General features: G+C 37.3%; 1 protein-coding gene across 1 annotated transcript in view; it reads left to right on the top strand.

Moving 5' to 3' along the window:
* Positions 1-15,534, top strand: part of COX7B2 (cytochrome c oxidase subunit 7B2) — a 166,800-nt gene extending 151,266 nt beyond the window's left edge. Inside the window, exon 3 of the mRNA XM_079920143.1 lies at positions 13,586-15,534. Coding sequence (XP_079776269.1) covers positions 13,645-13,890 — 246 coding nt within the window. The 5' untranslated portion in view covers positions 13,586-13,644 and the 3' untranslated portion in view covers positions 13,891-15,534. The remainder of the gene's footprint in view (positions 1-13,585) is intronic.
* Positions 15,535-20,070: the final 4,536 nt, after the last annotated feature.

The following is a 20,070-nucleotide window of genomic DNA, read 5'->3' as shown; positions in this document are numbered from 1 at the left end:
CCACCATCACCCTGATACCAAAACCAGACAAAGGTGTCACACAAAAAAGAAAACTACAGGCCAATATCACTGATAAATGTAGATGCAAAAATCCTCAACAAAATACTAGCAAACAGAATCCAACAGCAATTAAAAGGATCAAAAAACCCCATGATCAAGTGGGGTTTATCCCAGGAATGCAAGGATTTGTCAAATATATGCACATCAATCAATGTGATACACCATATTAACAAATTGAAGGAGAAAAACCATATGATCATCTCAATAGATGGAGAAAAAGCATTCGACAAAATTCAACACCCATTTATGATAAAAACCCTCCAGAAAGTAGGCATAGAGGGAACTTACCTCAACATAATAAAGGCCATATAAGACTAACCCACAGCTAACATCATTCTCAATGGTGAAAAACTGAAACCATTTCCACTAAGATCAGGAACAAGACAAGGTTGCCCACTCTCACCAGTGTTATTCAACATAGTTTGGGAAGTTTTAGCCACAGCAATCAGAGAAGTAAAAGAAATAAAAGGAATCCAATCGGAAAAGAAGAAGTAAAACTGTCACTGTTTTCAGATGACATGATACTATACATAGAGAATCCTAAAGATGCTACCAGAAAGCTAATAGAGCTCATCGATGAATTTGGTAAAGTAGCAGGACACAAAATTAGTACACAGAAATCTCTTGCATTCCTATACTCTAATGATGAAAAATCTGAAAGAGAAATTAAGGAAACACTCCCATTTACCATTGCAACAAAAAGAATAAAATACCTAGGAATAAACATACCTAAGGGGACAAAAGACCTGTATGCAGAAAACTATAAGACACAGATGAAAAAAATTAAAGATGATACAAACAGATGGAGAGATATACCATGTTCTTGGACTGGACGAATCAACATTGTGAAAATGACTCTACTACCCAAAGCAATCTACAGATTCAGTGCAATCCCTATCAAACTACCACTGGCATTTTTCACAGAACTAGAACAAAAAATTTCACAATTTGTATGGAAACACAAAAGACCCAGAATAGCCAAAGCAATCTTGAGAAAGAAAAATGGAGCTGGAGGAATCAGGCTCCTGGACTTCAGACTATACTACAAAGCTACAGTAATCAAGACAGTATGATACTGGCACAAAAACAGAAATATAGATCTTTGGAACAGGATAGAAAGCCCAGTGATAAACCCATGCACCTGTGGTCCCCTTATCTTTGATGAAGAAGGCAAGAGTATACAGTGGAGAAAAGACTGCCTCTTCAATAAGTGGTGCTGGGAAAACTGGACAGCTACATATAAAAGAATGAAATTAGAACGCTCCCTAACACAATACACAAAAATAAACTCAAAATGGATTAAAGACATAAATGTAAGGCCAGACACTATAAAACTCTCAGAGGAAAGCATAGGCAGAACACTGTATGACATAAATCACAGCAAGATCCTTTTTGATCCACCTCCTAGAGAAATGGAAATAAAGACAAAAATAAACAAATGGGACCTAATGAAACTCAAAAACTTTTGCACAGCAAAGGAAACCATAAACAAGATGAAAAGACAACCCTCAGAACGGGAGAAAATATTTGCAAATGAAGCACCTGACAAAGGACTAATCTCTAAAATTTATAAGCAGCTCATGCAGCTCAATATCAAAAAAACAAACAACCCAATCCAAGAATGGACAGAGGACCTAAATAGGCATTTCTCCAAAGTAGATATACAGATTGCCAACAAACACATGAAAGGATGCTCAGCATCACTAATCATTAGAGAAATGCAAACCAAAACTACAATGAGGTATCACCTCACACTGGTCAGAATGGCCATCATCAAAAAGTCTACAAACAATAAATGCTGGAGAGGGTATAGATAAAAGGGAACCCCCTTGCACTGTTGGTGGGAATGTAAATTGATGCAGCCACTATGGAGATCAGTATGGAAGTTCCTTAAAATCTAAAAATAGAACTACCATATGACCCAGCAACCCCACTACTGGGCATATACCCAGAGAAAACCATAATTCAAAAGGAGTCATGTGCCACAGTGTTTGTTGCAGCTCTATGTACAATAGCCACGACATTGAAGCAACCTAAGTGTCCATCGACAGATGAATAAGTAAAGAAGATGTGGCACGTATATACAATGGAATAGTTCTCAGCCATAAAAAGAAAAGAAACTGAGTTATTTGTAATGAGGTGGATGGACCTAGAGACTGTCAAACAGAGTGAAGTAAGAAAGAGAAAAACAATTACCATATGCTAACACATATATATGGAATTTAAAAAAAAAAAAAGGTTCTGAAGAACCTAGGGGTAGGACAGGAATAAAGACGCAGATGTAGAGAATGAACTTGAGGACCCAGGGAGAGGGAAGGGTAAGCTGGGACGAAGTGCGAGAGTGGCATGGACTTACATGCAGTACCAAATATAAAATAGATAGCCCAGGGAGATAGTCCAGCTGCATAGCCCAGGGAGATCAGCTCGGTGCTTTATGTCCACCTAGAGGGGTGGGGTAGGGAGGGTGGGAGGGAGACGCAAGAGGGAGGAGATATGGGAATATATATATATGTATAGCTGATTCGCTTTGTTATACAGCAGACAGTAACACACCATTGTAAAGCAATTTTACTCCAATAAAGATGTTAAAAATAAAATAAAATAAAAGTAAAGTAAACAAATAAAAGAAGCCAATGGATATATTAAATGTTTCAAGGGAATTGAAAGTATCACAAAGGATTTCTGAGCTTAACTTTCTCAACTACATGTGTGGAAGTGATGTGTAGTGGTTTGGGGAACATTGGTAAAGACCAAGTTTGAGAGTGGAAGGGCATGGTTGTACACTTATGCCTATTGATTTTTTAGACATCAAATTATCTTTGAATTATGTTTGAATTATTCTGGAATTTGAATTATCTTGGGAGAGATGTTAAGAAGGCAGTTTAATGTATTGCCCAGGATCTAAGAAGAGGGTTTATATGTGGAGACGTAATTTGGGAGTCGTCTAATTGCCCTTTGATGATAACGTTTATTAGCATGCCTAGGAATACCGAGAGAGAGAGAGAGAGAGAGAGAGAGAGAGAGAGAGAGAGAGAGAGAGAGAGAGAGAGAGAGACAGAGAGACAGAGAGAGAGAGACAGAGAGAGAGAGACAGAGAGAGAGAGACAGAGAGAGAGAGAGAATATAAAGTGAAAATCAAACCTATGTCTTAGCCTTGAAGAACTCCTTCACTAAGGACCTGTTACAGAAAGATGAGTTTGTAAAGAAGAAATAGCCATAGAAATAGAAATAGAAAGAAAACTAAGGGAATATTATAGAAGCTAATTGAAGAGAAGGTATCCAGAGGAAGAGTGCGTCATTGGTATTATTATAGTGGAAAATTCAAGAAAAGTGACTTAATATGTCCATTTTAGGGACAGAGGGGCCATTATTTATCTTTGTAATATCTATTTATGTTGAATGATGAGGTGGAAACTGGATGGGGTGCAAGAAAAAAAAATGGAAACTCAGGAATTTTCCAAGGTTCGTTAATTGCTGTTTGAAACTAGATCCCATTTTCCATGGAATAGTGTCCTTCTACACATTCTCACGTTGTGTACAGTTCACATAATATAAATTGCTCTTTTGGCTTAAGGTATTTTTGTTGTTGTTGTTCTGAAACTATTTTCTCCAGTTAAATAAATGAATGTTTTATGTAGGGAATCCCCAGAATCATCTAGCTGCTGGGTGTATGTTGTATCAATATTTTGGGACTTTCCCAATATTTTGGCAAATACCATTTGTAGACTCTTACATAATACGTGACATTGATTATAAGGCATACTTAAAGGAAACATTTTCACAATTTAGCTTAAATCCAGTCCTGGAGGGAACATGTGCTTCTGAAGCATGGCTCTGGTTTATTTTCCCAGTATTAATTCCAAGATTTTCTTAGTTATTCCTAGTTATTCTCTCTGCCTCTTTAATATAAATTATAAAGTTATAGGTGAAACTGCAAAATCATGAACTATGAAGTAAAAGCAGGGAATTGCTTCACTTTGGATATTATTAATTCAAAACACAATTAGATTCTAACAATCTTAACTCATTATTTTGTGTCTACCCAGTCTTATAAATTATCTACATTTGTTCTCAAAGAAGTCTCTCAGGCTTATCTGCTATTATTTCTTAGTAACGTTAACAACATATTTTTATGAGGATTATAATATGATGTTCAATCTACAATTCAATTAATGTGATAAAATACATTATATAAGAAGCCCACAGATCCACCATCAGCTATCGTTCTAAGCTGCATAAATTGTATGTGTAATCAAAATTATGGCCTATTTGCATGTAAATCTCACTTCTCCCTTAACAAATGTTCAAATGGTTAAATTATGCCAATTTAGTTTAAGCATACCCTTTTAGTCTATGAAGTTTTAGACTCCATTAGATTAAAGAAACTGAAAGTAACCTCTTTGAAACCAGAATTCTAATTGGAAATCTTAAGACTTCAAAACAAGAATCTGTTCTGAATTTCTGTTGTATGTGTTTAGATGGGTAACCTCCTTCAGGTTTGCTTTCTTCTTTAGCCTTTTTCCCTCAGGAATTTAAAAGAAAAACTAAAATGAAATATCAGTTCACTAAAGCAGGCACCCTGCCCCAAGGTTTGGCAAAGTGCATCCTGTCTCACTGTTTCTTCTGAGGATCTACAAAGAAAAAAATCAGTTTACTAAAGTCAGCCCCTCTGGCCAAAGTCTTTCTCACTTCCAAATAATGAATTCTAAATGGAAAAGAAAACAAAAAGTAGAATGCCAACATCTTGTTAAGAGTTTTCAAGAAGTTTCCAAAATTTTATGAAAGTGAAAAGAAAAAAATAAATTATACTGAAAGACAGAACTGGCCTGGTAAACCAACTTGCAAAGTGATCACAGTTACTACTTCAGGGCTGTGAAGTGCTCTTCTCATCAAATGGAATTTCTCTGCAAATGCTCCATAAGTTGCCCAGGTGATGGCAATAACAAGCGCCTTACTCATAAAGGTTTTATTTACAGATATATTTTGAACAGAGTTTAGGAGGGCAGAGGTAGTCCAAGTAGGAAATTTAAAAATCTGGAATTTTCGGAAACAACAGGGAAAGTATTATTTTGCAGCACTAAGTATTCCAATCCAATGTGGATTTGATCAGAATTAACTTCTGGAGTAGACCCCTACTAGCCTAATTTCTGGTTAGCACCTGAAAACAATTTTCATGAAAAATAGAAACACTTGGAAAACGTGTCTTTCAAGATACCTAAAAGTTAAATATTTTATTTTTTTCTTTACTTTATATGACTATATCAGTGATATACTTAAAGACAAGAATGGCTTGTACATTTTCATTTCAAGGTTTAGATGAAAGTTTCAAATTATGCAACAAGGGGTCACTGATGCAACTCTAATGGCCACTGAAAAATCGTACAATCTTTCTGCTCATAGAGCATTTAATGAATAAAGGTAGATGTGGAGAGGAGAAAAACATCTGCATAAATACTAAAACTGCAAAAGTTAGACTCACATAACGAAGGCAAGAGTTAATTGCTGTGGGTATTGTTATGATACCCTAGGCTTACCACACCCTCTGTACTCCCTGAGTCATATGTTACGAGTCCCCACAAGGAAGTGATTTAGTTTGTGAAATGCCTCCTGGAACTATTAAACAATTTAAAATGAGTACAATGGTGTAACAGCCTTGAGAACACAGAGACATCCTTTGGTATTCCCCAAAATGTGTTCTGGAAAACACGAATATGGAGATATGCTCCAGAGGGAAAAAAGCATGGCGTGCTCAGCTAAGTTTGGAAAGCACCACATGGTATCCCTCTCAGAGAATCGCTGTATGCGTTAGCACCATAGAGGTTTGGGAAATACTTCAGTAAAAAAGAATTTGACTTTGTTACCTGCATATTTCTCAAACTTACATGACACGGAAGCCCTTTTTATAAATAACACCCGCTAGCATCAAACAGAACTACTGAAATAGGCACGTGTTTGGGGAAATACTGATAGAAGGTTACTTCATGATTTGGAATCAGTGTCAAGCCAGTTAAGCTAAAAGATAAATTATGTATGCCAGTCACTGGAATGGAATATTCTTTTTTTAAAGTTAATAAAATAAATTCTCACATTCCAGTTTATATGTCAAGTTCTGAGAGTTCCAGTGGCCTGAGGTGGATCCTCAGAGGCTCTCACCTTTGTGTGCGTGTGCAAAAGAATTGTGGTCTGGCTCTGCAAAACAAAGGATTGGATGCAGAAATATAATGACTGCAGAAATAAGGGACTGGCACATTTTAAGATCTTGACTGGGTAAACTGTACAAGTGCTTACTATTACTCACTAACATCTGCATTATTCCCCTGCAAACTCTTCCCCACCCCAGAGTAATGTCTAAGCTGCAAATTTGACCCCATTACTCACGTTCCTAATGTCTTTCAATGGCTCCATATCATTTTCTGGATAAACTTTTCAAAGTTTCTAGAATTTATTATAACCACGATCTCTTTCTTTTCTAAGATTAAGTTGGAGAAATGCTATGCATTTATCCAGATGTTTTGATTTGCCAGATCCACTGAAATAGACTCTTCTAGCTGGACATAACTATATCACAACCTACAAGCCATGGAATGTAGTTAATATAAAATCTTTTGGGAGGAAGCACAGCAGCCCACTTTCTAACACTTAATACATTGCTTGAAATAACAAGGATTTGTTATTCAGTCCTTGTAATTTCCAATATTTGAAATGGCCTGTAATGTAAAAAAAACATGGGCTCAAAGGAAATTTTCTGGGCCTACTAAAGTTTAATAGAGAACAAAATAAAGTTTAATAGAGAACAGTCATGCCTTTGACGTGCAGTGTGGCATGGAGAATAGCTCCCAATGTCTCTGTTATTGTTTTGTTCTCTTACACATAGCTATCAGAAAGGGAAAAAGTGAGTATAGTTGAGAGCACTTTGTGACTAAAAAAATATAATGGGATTCATGAGTGAACCACATTAATGTAATTAGGTTCATAAAAGGAATTGCCTGAATGAACGCTGTGGTTATTCCCAGGATGGACATTATTGAATACCTTCAGCATTCTATATAGGATAGAAACAGTCTGTTCATGGTGGCCATGGGAAGCAGTACCTGAGGGAGAGTACATACCTTATCTCCCTTCACTCTTGGAGCAACATGTGCCATTTAAGGACATTGATTCGCGAGTTGTCCACTCTGTCATTTCTCCCTCCTGGCATAATAATCCACCGCTGTAATCTGCCTGTTTATTTGTTGAGGTAACGTCCGTTATGTCACTTTTTAGGCTTAATAAAGTGACATAATCTACAGCCTTAATCAAATGGCTGTACCGTCCATTGATTCATTGACTCAGGAGATGATACCATCACATCTGAAACAGAACCATTTTTCAGCTTTTCCACCAGCAGCATTGCTTGTGCAGGGTTCCCATATTTCCTGTTACAAAAAGGCTGAAGGCTTAAGTAATCCTGATGGGAGACACTGCTCCATGTACACTTAATCCCTCCTTGAGCAACCTACTTTTCTGAGAAATACATAAATGAACGGAAGACACTGCAGGTTAGGTGCATTTCATTTCAAGAAGATTGCCTTTTTACTGTTTCTTGTTTTCTGTTGTTCTGAAGCTGTCAAAGAAGAGTAGAAATAAAAGGTGGAAATAAAGATGTTACAGTTGAGTAATGGAGTCTAGGAGCCTTAGCTTTGAAAGTGTATCATTCGTTATACAGCAGAACACCAGTGTTACTAGTGCTTTTAATGTTTTTAAATGCCGCCAAATGTTTCTGTTGACTAACTTATTCCCAGGGGGTCCCTATAACTCTTTCAGGTTACTCGGGTACTGCTTTCTAAATTACCATGGTGGTGAATTCAATTACTACTGTACTCTTTCAGTGGCCTAAAAGAATAAATGGTCTTCCTAAAATGTTTTTCTCTTTGAAAGGTCTAGAGTATTAGAGCTGGATAGGACCTTAGAGATTATCTGATTCAGTGTTCCATAAACTTGTCTGATGACAAGACTCTCCTGAGAACTTGTTTAAAAAAATATAGATTCTCAGGCTACTCCCCTGGATACTCTGTTACAATACATTTGACATGGAGCCCAGGAATCTACATTTTGTAACAAAGAGTCCAAATAACTCTTAGGATCAGGCAGGTTTGGGAAAAGCTAAATTAGTTCCACTTTTTAATTTTATGGATGAGGAAGCAGATGCCTAGATAGATTAAGTGATTCATCTAAGTTATACTGCACAAAAAATTTGAAAAATTGAGATTAGTTCAGGAAAAAAAATATTGTTGGGCAACCTTCATGCATCCCATAGTAGGGAATGTATTTTCTTAGAATTTAAGCCTTCTGTATTGAATAGAACAATGCTATTTAGAAGATTGTGGGAGAAGTAATGAGACACTTTACTCTGTATATGACAGTGGAATTCTCTGTACACAACAGGGAATGATTTTGCTCCACAAGTGACATTTGGCAATGTCTGGAGATAGATTTTTGGTGTCACAACTAAAGAGAAAGAAGTACTACTGGTATGTGGTGTATAGAGGAAGGGATGCTACTAAACCCCCTGCAAGGCACAGGACATCCACCCACAACAGAGAATTGCTTGGACCACAATATCAATAGTGTCCAGGTTGGGAAAGCTCGGTATTGATTGCTTCTTGAGCATTATCTCCCTGTGAGATACTTAACAGTACTATCTGAACACATTTGAGGAGTAGGACACAGTTTCCAATTTTCTTCCTGAAATTAGATAGAAAGCCTTATATCATAGCTAAGCAGGTCATTTATTGGTCCATGTTAGGCTATACTTAGACTGGATGAAATTTTTTTTTCCCCCGTTAGGACCATACAGTAAATCTTTTAAGGATTCCTCCTCTTTCTTCTACTCACGTATCTAGACCTGTCATTCCTAGCACACCTCAATTACGTCTCCTTTGACCTTTCTGCATTCTGTATCTAAATCACCCAAACTCTAATTCCCTGGGATCAGCTAAAAGCTACAGTGTCAATGTCTGCTGATTTTTAACAGAAATTGAGACAGAGTTTTGGTCATAATCTTAATGCAGAGGCTAAGTGAATAGAATACACAATTTGCTTAGAGTAACTTATTTTCCAAATCAGTATGATTTTCTTTTCCTAATATTTCTCAATTCTGTCTCCTCTCTGTCTGTTATCAGTACTTAATTCAGATCCTCATCATCTTTTTGATAAACCATTGAAATAAACACTTAATTTTTTCCTCCAGATTTTTTCCCACCTCAGCCTTTTCCTGATTAAACCAATCAGTAGTTTCTCCTCACCTATAAGAATGTTTCTCAAATGTGGATTACATATGGCATCTTTTTTTTTTGAATTTTATTTTATTTATTTTTTTATACAGCAGGTTCTTACTAGTTATCCATTTTATATACATCAGTGTATACATGTTAATCCCAATCGCCCAATTCATCCCACCACCACCACCCCGCTTTCCCCCCTTGGTGTCCATACGTTTGTTCTCTACATCTATGTCTCTATTTCTGCCCTGCAAACTGGTTCATCTGTACCATTTTTCTAGGTTGCACATATATGCGTTAATATATGATATTTGTTTTTCTCTTTCTGACTTACTTCACTCTGTATGACAGTCTCTAGATCCATCCACGTCTCTACAAATGATTCAATTTCGTTCCTTTTTATGGCTGAGTAATATTCCATTGTATATACGTGCCACATCTTCTTTATCCATTCGTCTGTTGATGGGCATTTAGGTTGCTTCCATGTCCTGGCGATTGTAAATAGTGCTGCAATGAACATTGGGATGCATGTGTCTTTTTGAATTATGGTTTTCTCTGGGTATACATATGGCATCTTTTTAAAGAGGAAACATTATTTCATCTCAACTTGTATCATCTTAAATTATTTGATTATAAAATCACTTATATATGTGTAAACATAAAATCAAATTCATCCTCTTTATGCTTAAAGCTTAACACAACTATGAAACCAAAACAAATTTTCAAATTAAAAATGAATCAAACTATTCAACAAAGAATAGTTGAATATTATTTTCTTGTATTTCTTTATATTATTGTGAAGGGAAAAATCACAGAATTAAGAATTCTCTTTGTTAACTCACATAAAAGGCTTTGAGTTTGAGCATGGTTTTCTCAACAACAGGAAACACTGACTTACAGAATCGAGTCCAGATGCCACAGCAAGGCATATGAAGTCCTCAGTGTCCGTTGTGGTCCTTTTCTCATCCCTCCAGGCTCATCTGTGGGCATTTGCTGCTTCAGCACTTATTACTTATTGTTACTGAGCTCATCAGGCTGCCCTGCCCCCATACTATTTCAGCTGTCTGTGCTTTCGCTTGTGCTACTTGGTCTACGTGTTTTTTTCCCCACCAGTTTTGTGTTTTATGTTTCTTAACCATCCTTCAAGATCTAACCTAGGTGTCATTTCCTGTAAAACCATTCCTAGAACCCCAGGTTGAAATGTACCTCTCCTCTGTGGATTAAGGGCACCCTGTGCTCTTCTGTAGCCTTGTCTCCTCCCTTATAACAGTGCTCTATCCATCCCCTCCCTCTACCATGAACTACCATAAGAGTAGGGGTGGTACCAATAGCACCCAGACCAGGCCCTGCCATGCCAGTAGTCACTCCATAAATATATAGTAAACTGAAGTGAAACATTTTCAACTAAAGACCCATCTCTGGTAACCACATTGCTTTTTGTTTCTTTGTATGTTTGTTTGTTTCCAATGCTTGGAATTGAATATACTTTAAGAAAACATGACATAGTTGAAAAATGCACTGGATTTAGAATCATAGGACTTGAGTTCACATCTTGTCATTTGTTCTTGTGTGTAAAATGGAGATAATCACCATCTCACATTCTTTTTGCAGATGTGCAAAATTCTGGCATGATGTTTGGCAAACAAGCATATATAATAAGTATTAGTTTCCTTCCTGCATTATGCTTTACTTCTTTTTATGGACTTTAGTGATTTAAAATTATTATTGTTACCAGTGAAGCTTCAAATCTGTATACCTCCCTATCGCCATTAGATTCAGGTCCGGTATTAATTATTTTTCCTGAACTGAGCTTCAGCATTGCTGTATAAAGTAGATGAGACAATCAGTCTTTCCTTTTCATCCTCATAGGCTACTTCACTCCCTTTAACTATTTATATTTATTCAGAACATATTTCTTTTCTTTTATTGCCACAGGCATGAGAGAACCTCTGCTTTGTTCTTATTACTTAGAGAAATCTGTCTTCTTCCTTCTCTTTGTAGGTGGTTTTCATCAGAAAGCATCCACTTTGAGAAGCATTTTCTTTACCTGCATTATATTATTGAATTTACCTTTTTTATGCTTTCATATGGTTATTAGAATCTATAGCTTCAGTTCTTTGGGTAATAGGCTTAAGGCTCCTAGATAACACAAAATTTATTGTAGAAGTAAGTCATGTGGAGTTCAGCAAGATAGAAAATTTCTCTAATCAGTGGGTTTCTAGCTCTTACATGTGTTTTATAAACAAAAATAGATCAAAGGTACTACAGAAGGCATTCCTAATAAAAAAATTCTTAATAATGGATACATTGGTACAAGCAAATTCAGACTTAGATGGCAAAGAAAATGTTCACAGATATGGGAATAGCCAGAGGATGAACTAATCTACAAAGGGATGCGATCATTGTCACTAGAGACAAAGTATTTGAGCTTCAACTTAACATTGAAAGGATAGGAATAATGAAACCAATTTGTCATAAAGCAGCAGGCATGAGTTGATGATCCACAAGAGATCCCTATTATCACAAATTATTCTCTGGTTCTGTGCCTTCCTAAAGACTGAAAGCTATGTGTGGCACAAGTGCTTTTGTACTGGATTAAGGCTGCACCTGTCATACTCTGATCCATTTCACTTTCAACCAACTCTCTGAATTCAATTCAAATTAAACCTGTAGTGCCTTTTGGTGAAGAGATTCATGACTAACAGGAAAGAACTTTGAATGTTTGGAACCTTAGAGGAAATGCATTTGGTTCTGTTTTAGTCCTGTTTGTCACAATCATGAAAAGTACCACTTTACCATCTGGTAGGAAATAAAAGAGAACCTTAGGGTCTTGTTTTCTAAGTTGGGAATAAAATCATTTGCGTTTGCAAATCTCAGTGAGCAGTTATAAGTTTACAAGTACTGACCTCAGGCCCTTTTGTATCCATGCTGCCTGCATTTGGGCCACAGTTAACATATGTCATTGCTAGAGACTGAGCACTGTTTGACAGCTTGCACTGAGAAGAGACGTTGACGGAAAGAACTCCTCCATGTGTTTCTGCTTCTATATCTCTTGTTCAGTATAATTATCTGTTTAAAAAAAGAATTATTAGGGCTATTATGGACATGTACATCCGATTTCATGATTTTTTTGGCTTGTTCTCAGTTGGTTTTAACTTCTTATGAGGATACCAACGTCCATTTATATTTCAGATTAGCTCAGAAATGTTCTTTCTTTGCTTTTGTGTCAGCTATTGTGTATGCAAAATTACATCTTTTGATCTTGAAGATTTTGCAGACTATTGGAGGAGAATGTAAAGATAATTCCTCAAGAGAATGACAAGACAAGCCACAAGCTGGAAGAAAACATTTGCAAAAGACATATATGATAAAAGACTGTAATTAGGTTCATTGATTGTAACAAATATAACAAATGTTACTCTGGTACAGAATGGAGAAGGCATGCATGTATGGAGTCAGGAATTACATGGAGACTCTGTGCTTTCCATTCAATATTGTTGTGAACCTAAAACTACTCTAAAAAAATTGTTTTTAAGAATGATAAACCGAATGCATCATGTCACATGGTGTGAAAGAAGGGTTATAAAAGTGTAGAAGCTCAGAGAAGAGTTGGCTTATTCAGCCTAGGGAGGTTTCGAAAGGACTTCACAGAAACAGTGGCTTTTAGACTGGGATTTAAAAGGCAAGTAGAATTTCATCTGTAAGAAAGTGCAAGGCAAGAAGTACTGGTAGAAATGAGAAATGGGAAGGAGGTTAAAAGGAATGGAGAAAAGGAGCAAGAAGAGGAGGTGGTATGACATACCCTGTGAATGCCTTGTAATTCTGACTGAAACCAGAGTTTATAGTAGGCATAGGCAGGTCACTGGAGTAGTGGGGCATGTTGGCATTTTAGCCATTTTATCAGCTGGACATTGTTGTCTCAGTTTGCCATTGAATTTTCCTTTTTTATGCTTTCATATGGTTATTAGAATCTATAGCTTCAGTTCTTTGGGTAATAGGCTTAAGGCTCCTAGATAACACAAAATTTATTGTAGAAGTAAGTCATGTGGAGTTCAGCAAGATGGAAAATTTCTCTAATCAGTGGGTTAACTAACTGCGCAAGTTCACATAGCTAATCAGTGGCAGAGCTAAGACTCAACTCCAGACATCATGATGTCAAAACTTACCTGCCTGGCCACACTGCAAGACGTGGTGTGGGTGAAACCTTTAAAGTGAGAAGAATTAAACGTGGATCAGATGTCATCGCCTATCTTTTGTTTTTGCAGGTTTCTTTGCAAGGAAATAGACCAGCAGCTTCAATCAACTGCAGTTCTGTCATACCTCCATGATGTTTCCCTTGGTCAGAAATGCACTAAGTAGCCTCAGGATTCGAAGCATTCAGCAAATGAGGGCAAGACAGAGCCACTCAAAACACTCACCAGATTTTCATGACAAATATGGTGATATTATACTAGCCGGTGGAACCGCTTTCTGTGTTGTTGTGTGGGTGTTTACAGCCACACAGGTTGGAATAAAATGGAACCCCTCCCCTGTTGGCAGAACCACCCCAAAAGAGTGGAATGATGAGTAAGCATCACAGTTACTGTAATACACAAGTGTCTCAAAGTCAGCTTGTCATTTCAGTACTCTGCTGTGCATTGAAATATAGCATAATCGAAGAAATAAAATGCATTTGAAAACATTAAAAAGTCTCTGAAAATAGTCATTATAGTGCCTGAAAGCAAGGCAGTAGCAGTGGGTATAGATTACAGGGGATTATGAATAATAAATATTTGAAAGTAGAATTAAGGAAGCATGTATTTTTCTGGCTTAATGATTTCTGCTAGGTATCTTTCAGTGGACATACACACATAGGTACTTAACAAATTAATTTAATTGTTTGGCAAATCCTATTGAATCTTTCTTAAAAACATATTCATAATTGACCATTTTTCACATCCTTTATCTTTCCTTCCCTGACCTGAACCACTATGCTTTTGCTGGGATTATTATAAAAACTCTCTAGCCAGTCTCCTTTCCTTTATACTTGATGATCGTCAAGCCTGCCCTGAACCCCCCCCAACGCAGTCACACACAGTCTTTTTTAAGCACAACAGTGACAATGATCTTTTTTTTTTTAAATTAGTTTAGTAATATCACTGCTCTTTTCAAAACACCGTGACTCCCCATTTTACAAGGACATGAGTGCCTCAAGTCAAGGATAATTGGGACTATCTTATGGGTGACTTATCAGAGTTGGCAGTGGAGACCACCTCCTACTCCTGAATGATCAGCTTCAGGGTAAGTGTACTGTTCCTCAAGCTCAAATATATAGAGATATCATTATTCTCTGGATAAAAGACATGTTCCTAGGTGTATAATTTATAGGTCTTAGGCAATGCTCATTTTCAGCTTTATTAGTATTGCTAAGTTATTCCCCAAAGTGGTTACATTCTCACCAGCAATGTGTAGAACCTCCTCTTGTTCCACATCCAAACTCACTCTTAAGAGTTTTCATGCACTTTAATATTTGCTACTTTGATGAGCGTGAAACAATAGCTCATATTTTAATTTATGCTTCCCCGATTACTGATCAGGTCAAACATCTTGTGTTAGCTTTTTGTGTTTTGGGGTTTTTTGTGTATATGACCTTTCTTTTTTTTTTTTTTAATCATTCTTTTTTTTTGATTAATTAATTTATTTTATTTTTGGCTGCGTTGGGTCCTCGTTGCTGCTTGTGGGCTTTCTCTAGTTGTGGCGAGTGGGCGCTACTCTTCATTGCAGTGCATGGGTTTCTCATTGCGTTGACTTCTCTTGTTGTGGAGCATGGGCTCTAGGCATGCGGACTTCAGTAGTTGAGGCACATGGGCTCAGTAGTTGTGGCTCGCAGGCTCTAGAGTGCAGGCTCAGTAGTTGTGGCACACAGGCAACTGCTCTGTGGCATGTGGGATCCTCCCAGAGAAGGGCTCGAACCCATGACCCTGTGTTGGCAGGTGGATTCTTAACCACTGTGCCACCAGGGAAGCCCTGACCTTTTTATTTGTTGCTTTTGCCATTTTTCTATTCAATTGTTTGTCTTAATCATTTGTAGAATTATTTTTGGATATTCTTTATAGTAATTATCTCAGTCAGGATTTAATCAGAGAGGCAGAAGCAGTGTGAATAGTATAGAATATAGGATTGATTTGGGGAATTAAAACTAATACAGCTGTGAGAGCTAGTAGAGAAGTTTTTGCAAGACTGTTGCCTTTGTATCTGGTACTAAATATGTTCACAGTAAAGCAGGAAAACTGAACATGAAGTAAGGGAGAGCCAGGGCCAATGGGAATTGAGAAGGATGCACTGGGATCATGACTGTAAACTGTAACCTGTGCCTGTTTCTCACTGTCTCTAACTAAGATGACATGGATGACTTATGGGAGAAGCTGGTGCCCTTCTCTGTGGAACTACACATTCACCTTGCTCAGGACTCAGAAGAGCTGGAGAAGAACTGGTAGGAGTTAAAGTAGCTATAGGCCCAGGTGCTGTTTCTTATCAATCAAGCCGGAAGGTCAGTAGCAGCATACACAAGCTGCTGCAGCGCAGGGCTGCTGTTCTACACCAGCCTTCCAAGTGTAAAATGGATGCTGGTTCATGTCCACCATCCCTATCTCATGCATTCTCTCTTGTGGCCAATCCTAACCTGAAACCATAGAGAGGAGGGAATTCTGGAAAAAGCAGTTCAAGCCTGGCTAAGTTGACATTTAGAAAGCCACAGTAATCCACCCCTTGTCAACTTGACATCAGTGCACATCTTTCCTAACTGTACCTATATTTCAAAAAAAGACAGTAGCAAAAATAGGCTTTCACCTAACATGATGCAACTTTCTCTCTTAAAACTAATCCTATCCCCAAAGGAGGACATCACAAAGACCCTTTATCCATGGCAGTGTTGCACTCTCAACTTCCAGTTAATGGAACCATTGCTGTGATCTCTAATGAAAGCCTAAGACTTCTAGACCAGCAAAGCTCAAAGTTATAGGGACAGGAAACAAATACTTCTCTAGTGTGTTGCTAGGGGTAATTGTGAAGAAGCCAGTCTGATCTCCACCTCTTGATTCCCAGACCTGTAAATCTCACCTCTAGGAAAATAGCACTATATATCTGTTGGTTATTTACAGGATGTCCAACATCTTAGAAGACATTACCTCAGCCTGGCAAGGTGGTGTTACCCAGCTGTCGCAGTCACTAACACTTCACAAGGCCATTGTACCATTTTATCAGTGATGGGATACATGGTAAGATCAGTGACTCCCATAAGCATAAGCCCATTACTATACATTATTTGCTTTTTATTATAAAAAAATAAGCTTCTTGGTCAGAATCAGTGCTGTGTCGCATACCATGGTAGTAATTAAGACATTTTGTAAATTCATGGATGATGGTATTCACAGGAAAGTCACAGGGAGAGAAAGTAAATCTACATTGTTACTAAGTGTGTATTAAAGTGAGAACAAAGTATTGCCTTTTCTGTGATGGAAATGGTCTAATGAAATCAACCTGGCACTGATGATTCCCTTCCTTCCTCCAAGGAATAGTGCCAATGGAGGTGCAGTGTTGGTCTGTACGTTTGGTAGATTGGGCACTCAACGGTGACTATAGCCAGACTAACCTTGATGAGTGCAAGTCCGTGTTGTTGAGCACACACAATCTCCATCCCTGCTGTGATGACCACTTTGTCTCTGAGCCATTGTGAAAGCACAGGGTGGCTGAGAAGGAGAGTGATAGCTGTAAGAAAGGGTCATCTTGTCCATCGGAGTATTAAGATACTCCTCTGCTGAGTATCCTTTTGGTGAGTATTTATATGGAACCTGAATATCTTCCTACTCTGTGCTCATTTAGAGTAGTCTGTTCACAGAATCCATTCCCATGCTTGTCACCAGTTTTCCAGTAGTGTTCCTTCTAATTCCCTGCCCAGCCTGCCAAGCCATTAGCTGGCATCTGTGGCTTGGTATACAGTTGTACCTCTGGCCCAAGCAACAACTCTGTACTATTTCATGTACTGCCCACCAGGAAGATTTCCCTTCCTCAGGGCCAATTTGGAATTAAGCTGTATTACTGAAGCTTTCTGCTTTCAGGTATGGCCAGCATATTTTGTAGAACCAGATCTGAATTCTTTCTTTCTTGGTCAAATGGTTTACAAACCTATAAATCCTAGGTTTGGAGTGACATGAAACCTTCCCAAACACAAAACTTGTAAACAGTGGAGCCTGGAGTCAAGCTTTAGAATATGTTCTTTTACTTCCAAGTTACACTGTCTGTTAGTCTTTCTTCAAGTTTACAGGTTGAAAGTTCTGGAGAAGGATTCAATCTGGAGCTAGAGAAGATAGGGAGCTATCTAGATTGTTGTGAAAACCATGGGGGTGAAAAACATTATCAGGAGAGTATATCAACAAGGAAGTGGATATAGGGAATGCATGAGGCATGCAATGAGTACTATATTTTAAAATGGCAATTTCTTTCTTTCTTACCTTCACCCTGAATATTTTCTGATTTGAAGTGAGGATTAAAGCCTACCTCTTTAGGTTTATATATGTATGTGTAAGCATGTGCCCGCATGCGTGCGAGTGTGTGTGTGTGTGTGTGTGTGTGGAGTGTGCATACGTGGGTATATCTGTATAGATATAGATATGTACACACACATATGTCTATACAGATATATATATATATATTTAAAAAAAGAATTATTTTAGGAATGTATATACACATAAATATATAAATTATTTTATATTAAAATTTGTGACTGCTGGTTTCTTATAAGAAAATTGAGATATTGAATCTTTTGCTATTTCTAACTTTTCTCACTGGATTATTATAATTTGATCATACATAAAACATCAAATACAAGCTGTTTTGTTGTTCTCCATGTGTCTTAAAACTAACTTTTGAATGAAGTTATCAAATTTCCAGCCATAATGTAATTCTTATAGTGCCTCATACACTTCTTGGAAAATTATATTATTATATATTATTATGAGGAAAATATTACTTGGCAGTTACTGAATACATTTGCTTGCTGTCAGCAAAGGAGGAGAACTTCATTTTGACACATACTCCCCCTTTACTTGGAAAAACTGGGCTACTAGGGCTACACTTTGGTACTGGGCTTAAGTATGAATAATAAGTGAAGAATGAATAATTAAAGCTTTCTATATCTATGTGCTGTTATAGTTGTTGAAGGATTGAATGCTTTTCTCATTTGAAATTTACAGTAATCCTGTAGAGTACATAAGCTGGTCATGTATCCTATTGAATATATGTATACACATGATTAGCCATGGGTTGGTTAAGTGACATGGAAGCCATCTAAAAATGAAGATAGAAATAGAATCCACATTGGCTTTTGGTCTACTGTTCCATTAGAATTTCTCATGCTTTCTAAGAAAAGACAACCCTGATCTTATCCTGTGTGATGACGGTAAATTGATAAATAACTGGGGTGGCTGCATGCCAACTATTGGGAGGGCTGGTAAGTTAAAGGGTCAGACGGGAGAATAGGACTGAAAGGGTGGTGTGTGTTTGATCAGCCTAGTTTATGTGCAGCCACTTTAATGGGATTTGAATATGAGGTCCAGTGTTTACTAGTTCTTGCTTCATGACACACAACCTTATAGATAAGTTAATAACAATGACAAGAACTATCCAAAAAAAAAAACTGTATAAATTCTGGTCTCAGGTGTAAAATAAAGTAAGAGATATCTCTGTGTTAGAGTTTTCTCTCACGTCCTTAACTGATCTAACAGAGGCAGTGTGTGCCGTCTTCAAAGATGTGAGAAAAATGCAGTGGAGATAGCAAGCTAGTTATTAGCAGCCATTGTTAAAACATTTCAACAGAGAATTCCCCTTCTAAGAGAAATTTCTGTGAAATTTGGAAATTGTTTAAGTATTATGTTAGTTCCTCATTTGTTATGAGTATAGTAAATGGCATAGATGTACGACATACATCATAAAATCTTTCATGTTTTGCAGTAACAGCAGTTGCTTTCCTGGGGGAATGACATTAATTTGAGCAGTATCTCTTATTTTCCAATAACCTTTTATGTTACAAAAAAATCGGCAACTTCATTTTCTTCCCCTATCTGGAAACCATAGAAACCAATGTGAAATTATAGCTAAGAAGTTCGTCACTGGGCTATCTCAAGCTGATCTCCATGGAAACATATCACATTTTCTTGAAATGAAAGATCTTCCAATCAGACACACAACCATAACTGATGGGTGTCTGACAAATATACCAACAACAACAAAAAAAGTATATGGATATTTTATTATATAATACATTCAGAAGAGTTTTAAAACTGCTTCATAAATGAGAACATTTAAATGGTATTATGCCAACTACAGAAATAAAAATACAGTTTTGAAAACAGTATTCTGTCGCTCTGTTTAAATGTTGTTCTTTCTAGATTTTTGCATTAAAGGCAACTTTCTAAACTCATACGGACTTTGAATTCAGAAAAATCTGTATTCAGAACCTAACTCTGCCCCTTAGCTATCTGGCTCATCTCTCCCAATTTCTTAATTATAAAATTAAGGGATATAATACCTGATTTACAGATTCTGTTTGCTAATGAGTTAAGGTAAATGCTTAATAAGCAGTTATAAATTTTTTTTTTTTTTTTTTTTTTTTTTTGTGGTACGGCGGCCTCTCACTGCTGCGGCCTCTCCCATTGCGGAGCACAGGCTCCTGACGCGCAGGCTCAGCGGCCATGGCTCAAAGGCCCAGCCGCTC

This window comes from Stenella coeruleoalba (assembly GCF_951394435.1).
Source record: "Stenella coeruleoalba genome assembly, chromosome: 4".
Taxonomy (NCBI): domain Eukaryota; kingdom Metazoa; phylum Chordata; class Mammalia; order Artiodactyla; family Delphinidae; genus Stenella; species Stenella coeruleoalba.
The sequence above is the reverse complement of the archived record's forward strand: the minus strand, read 5'-3'. Positions and strand labels throughout refer to the sequence as shown.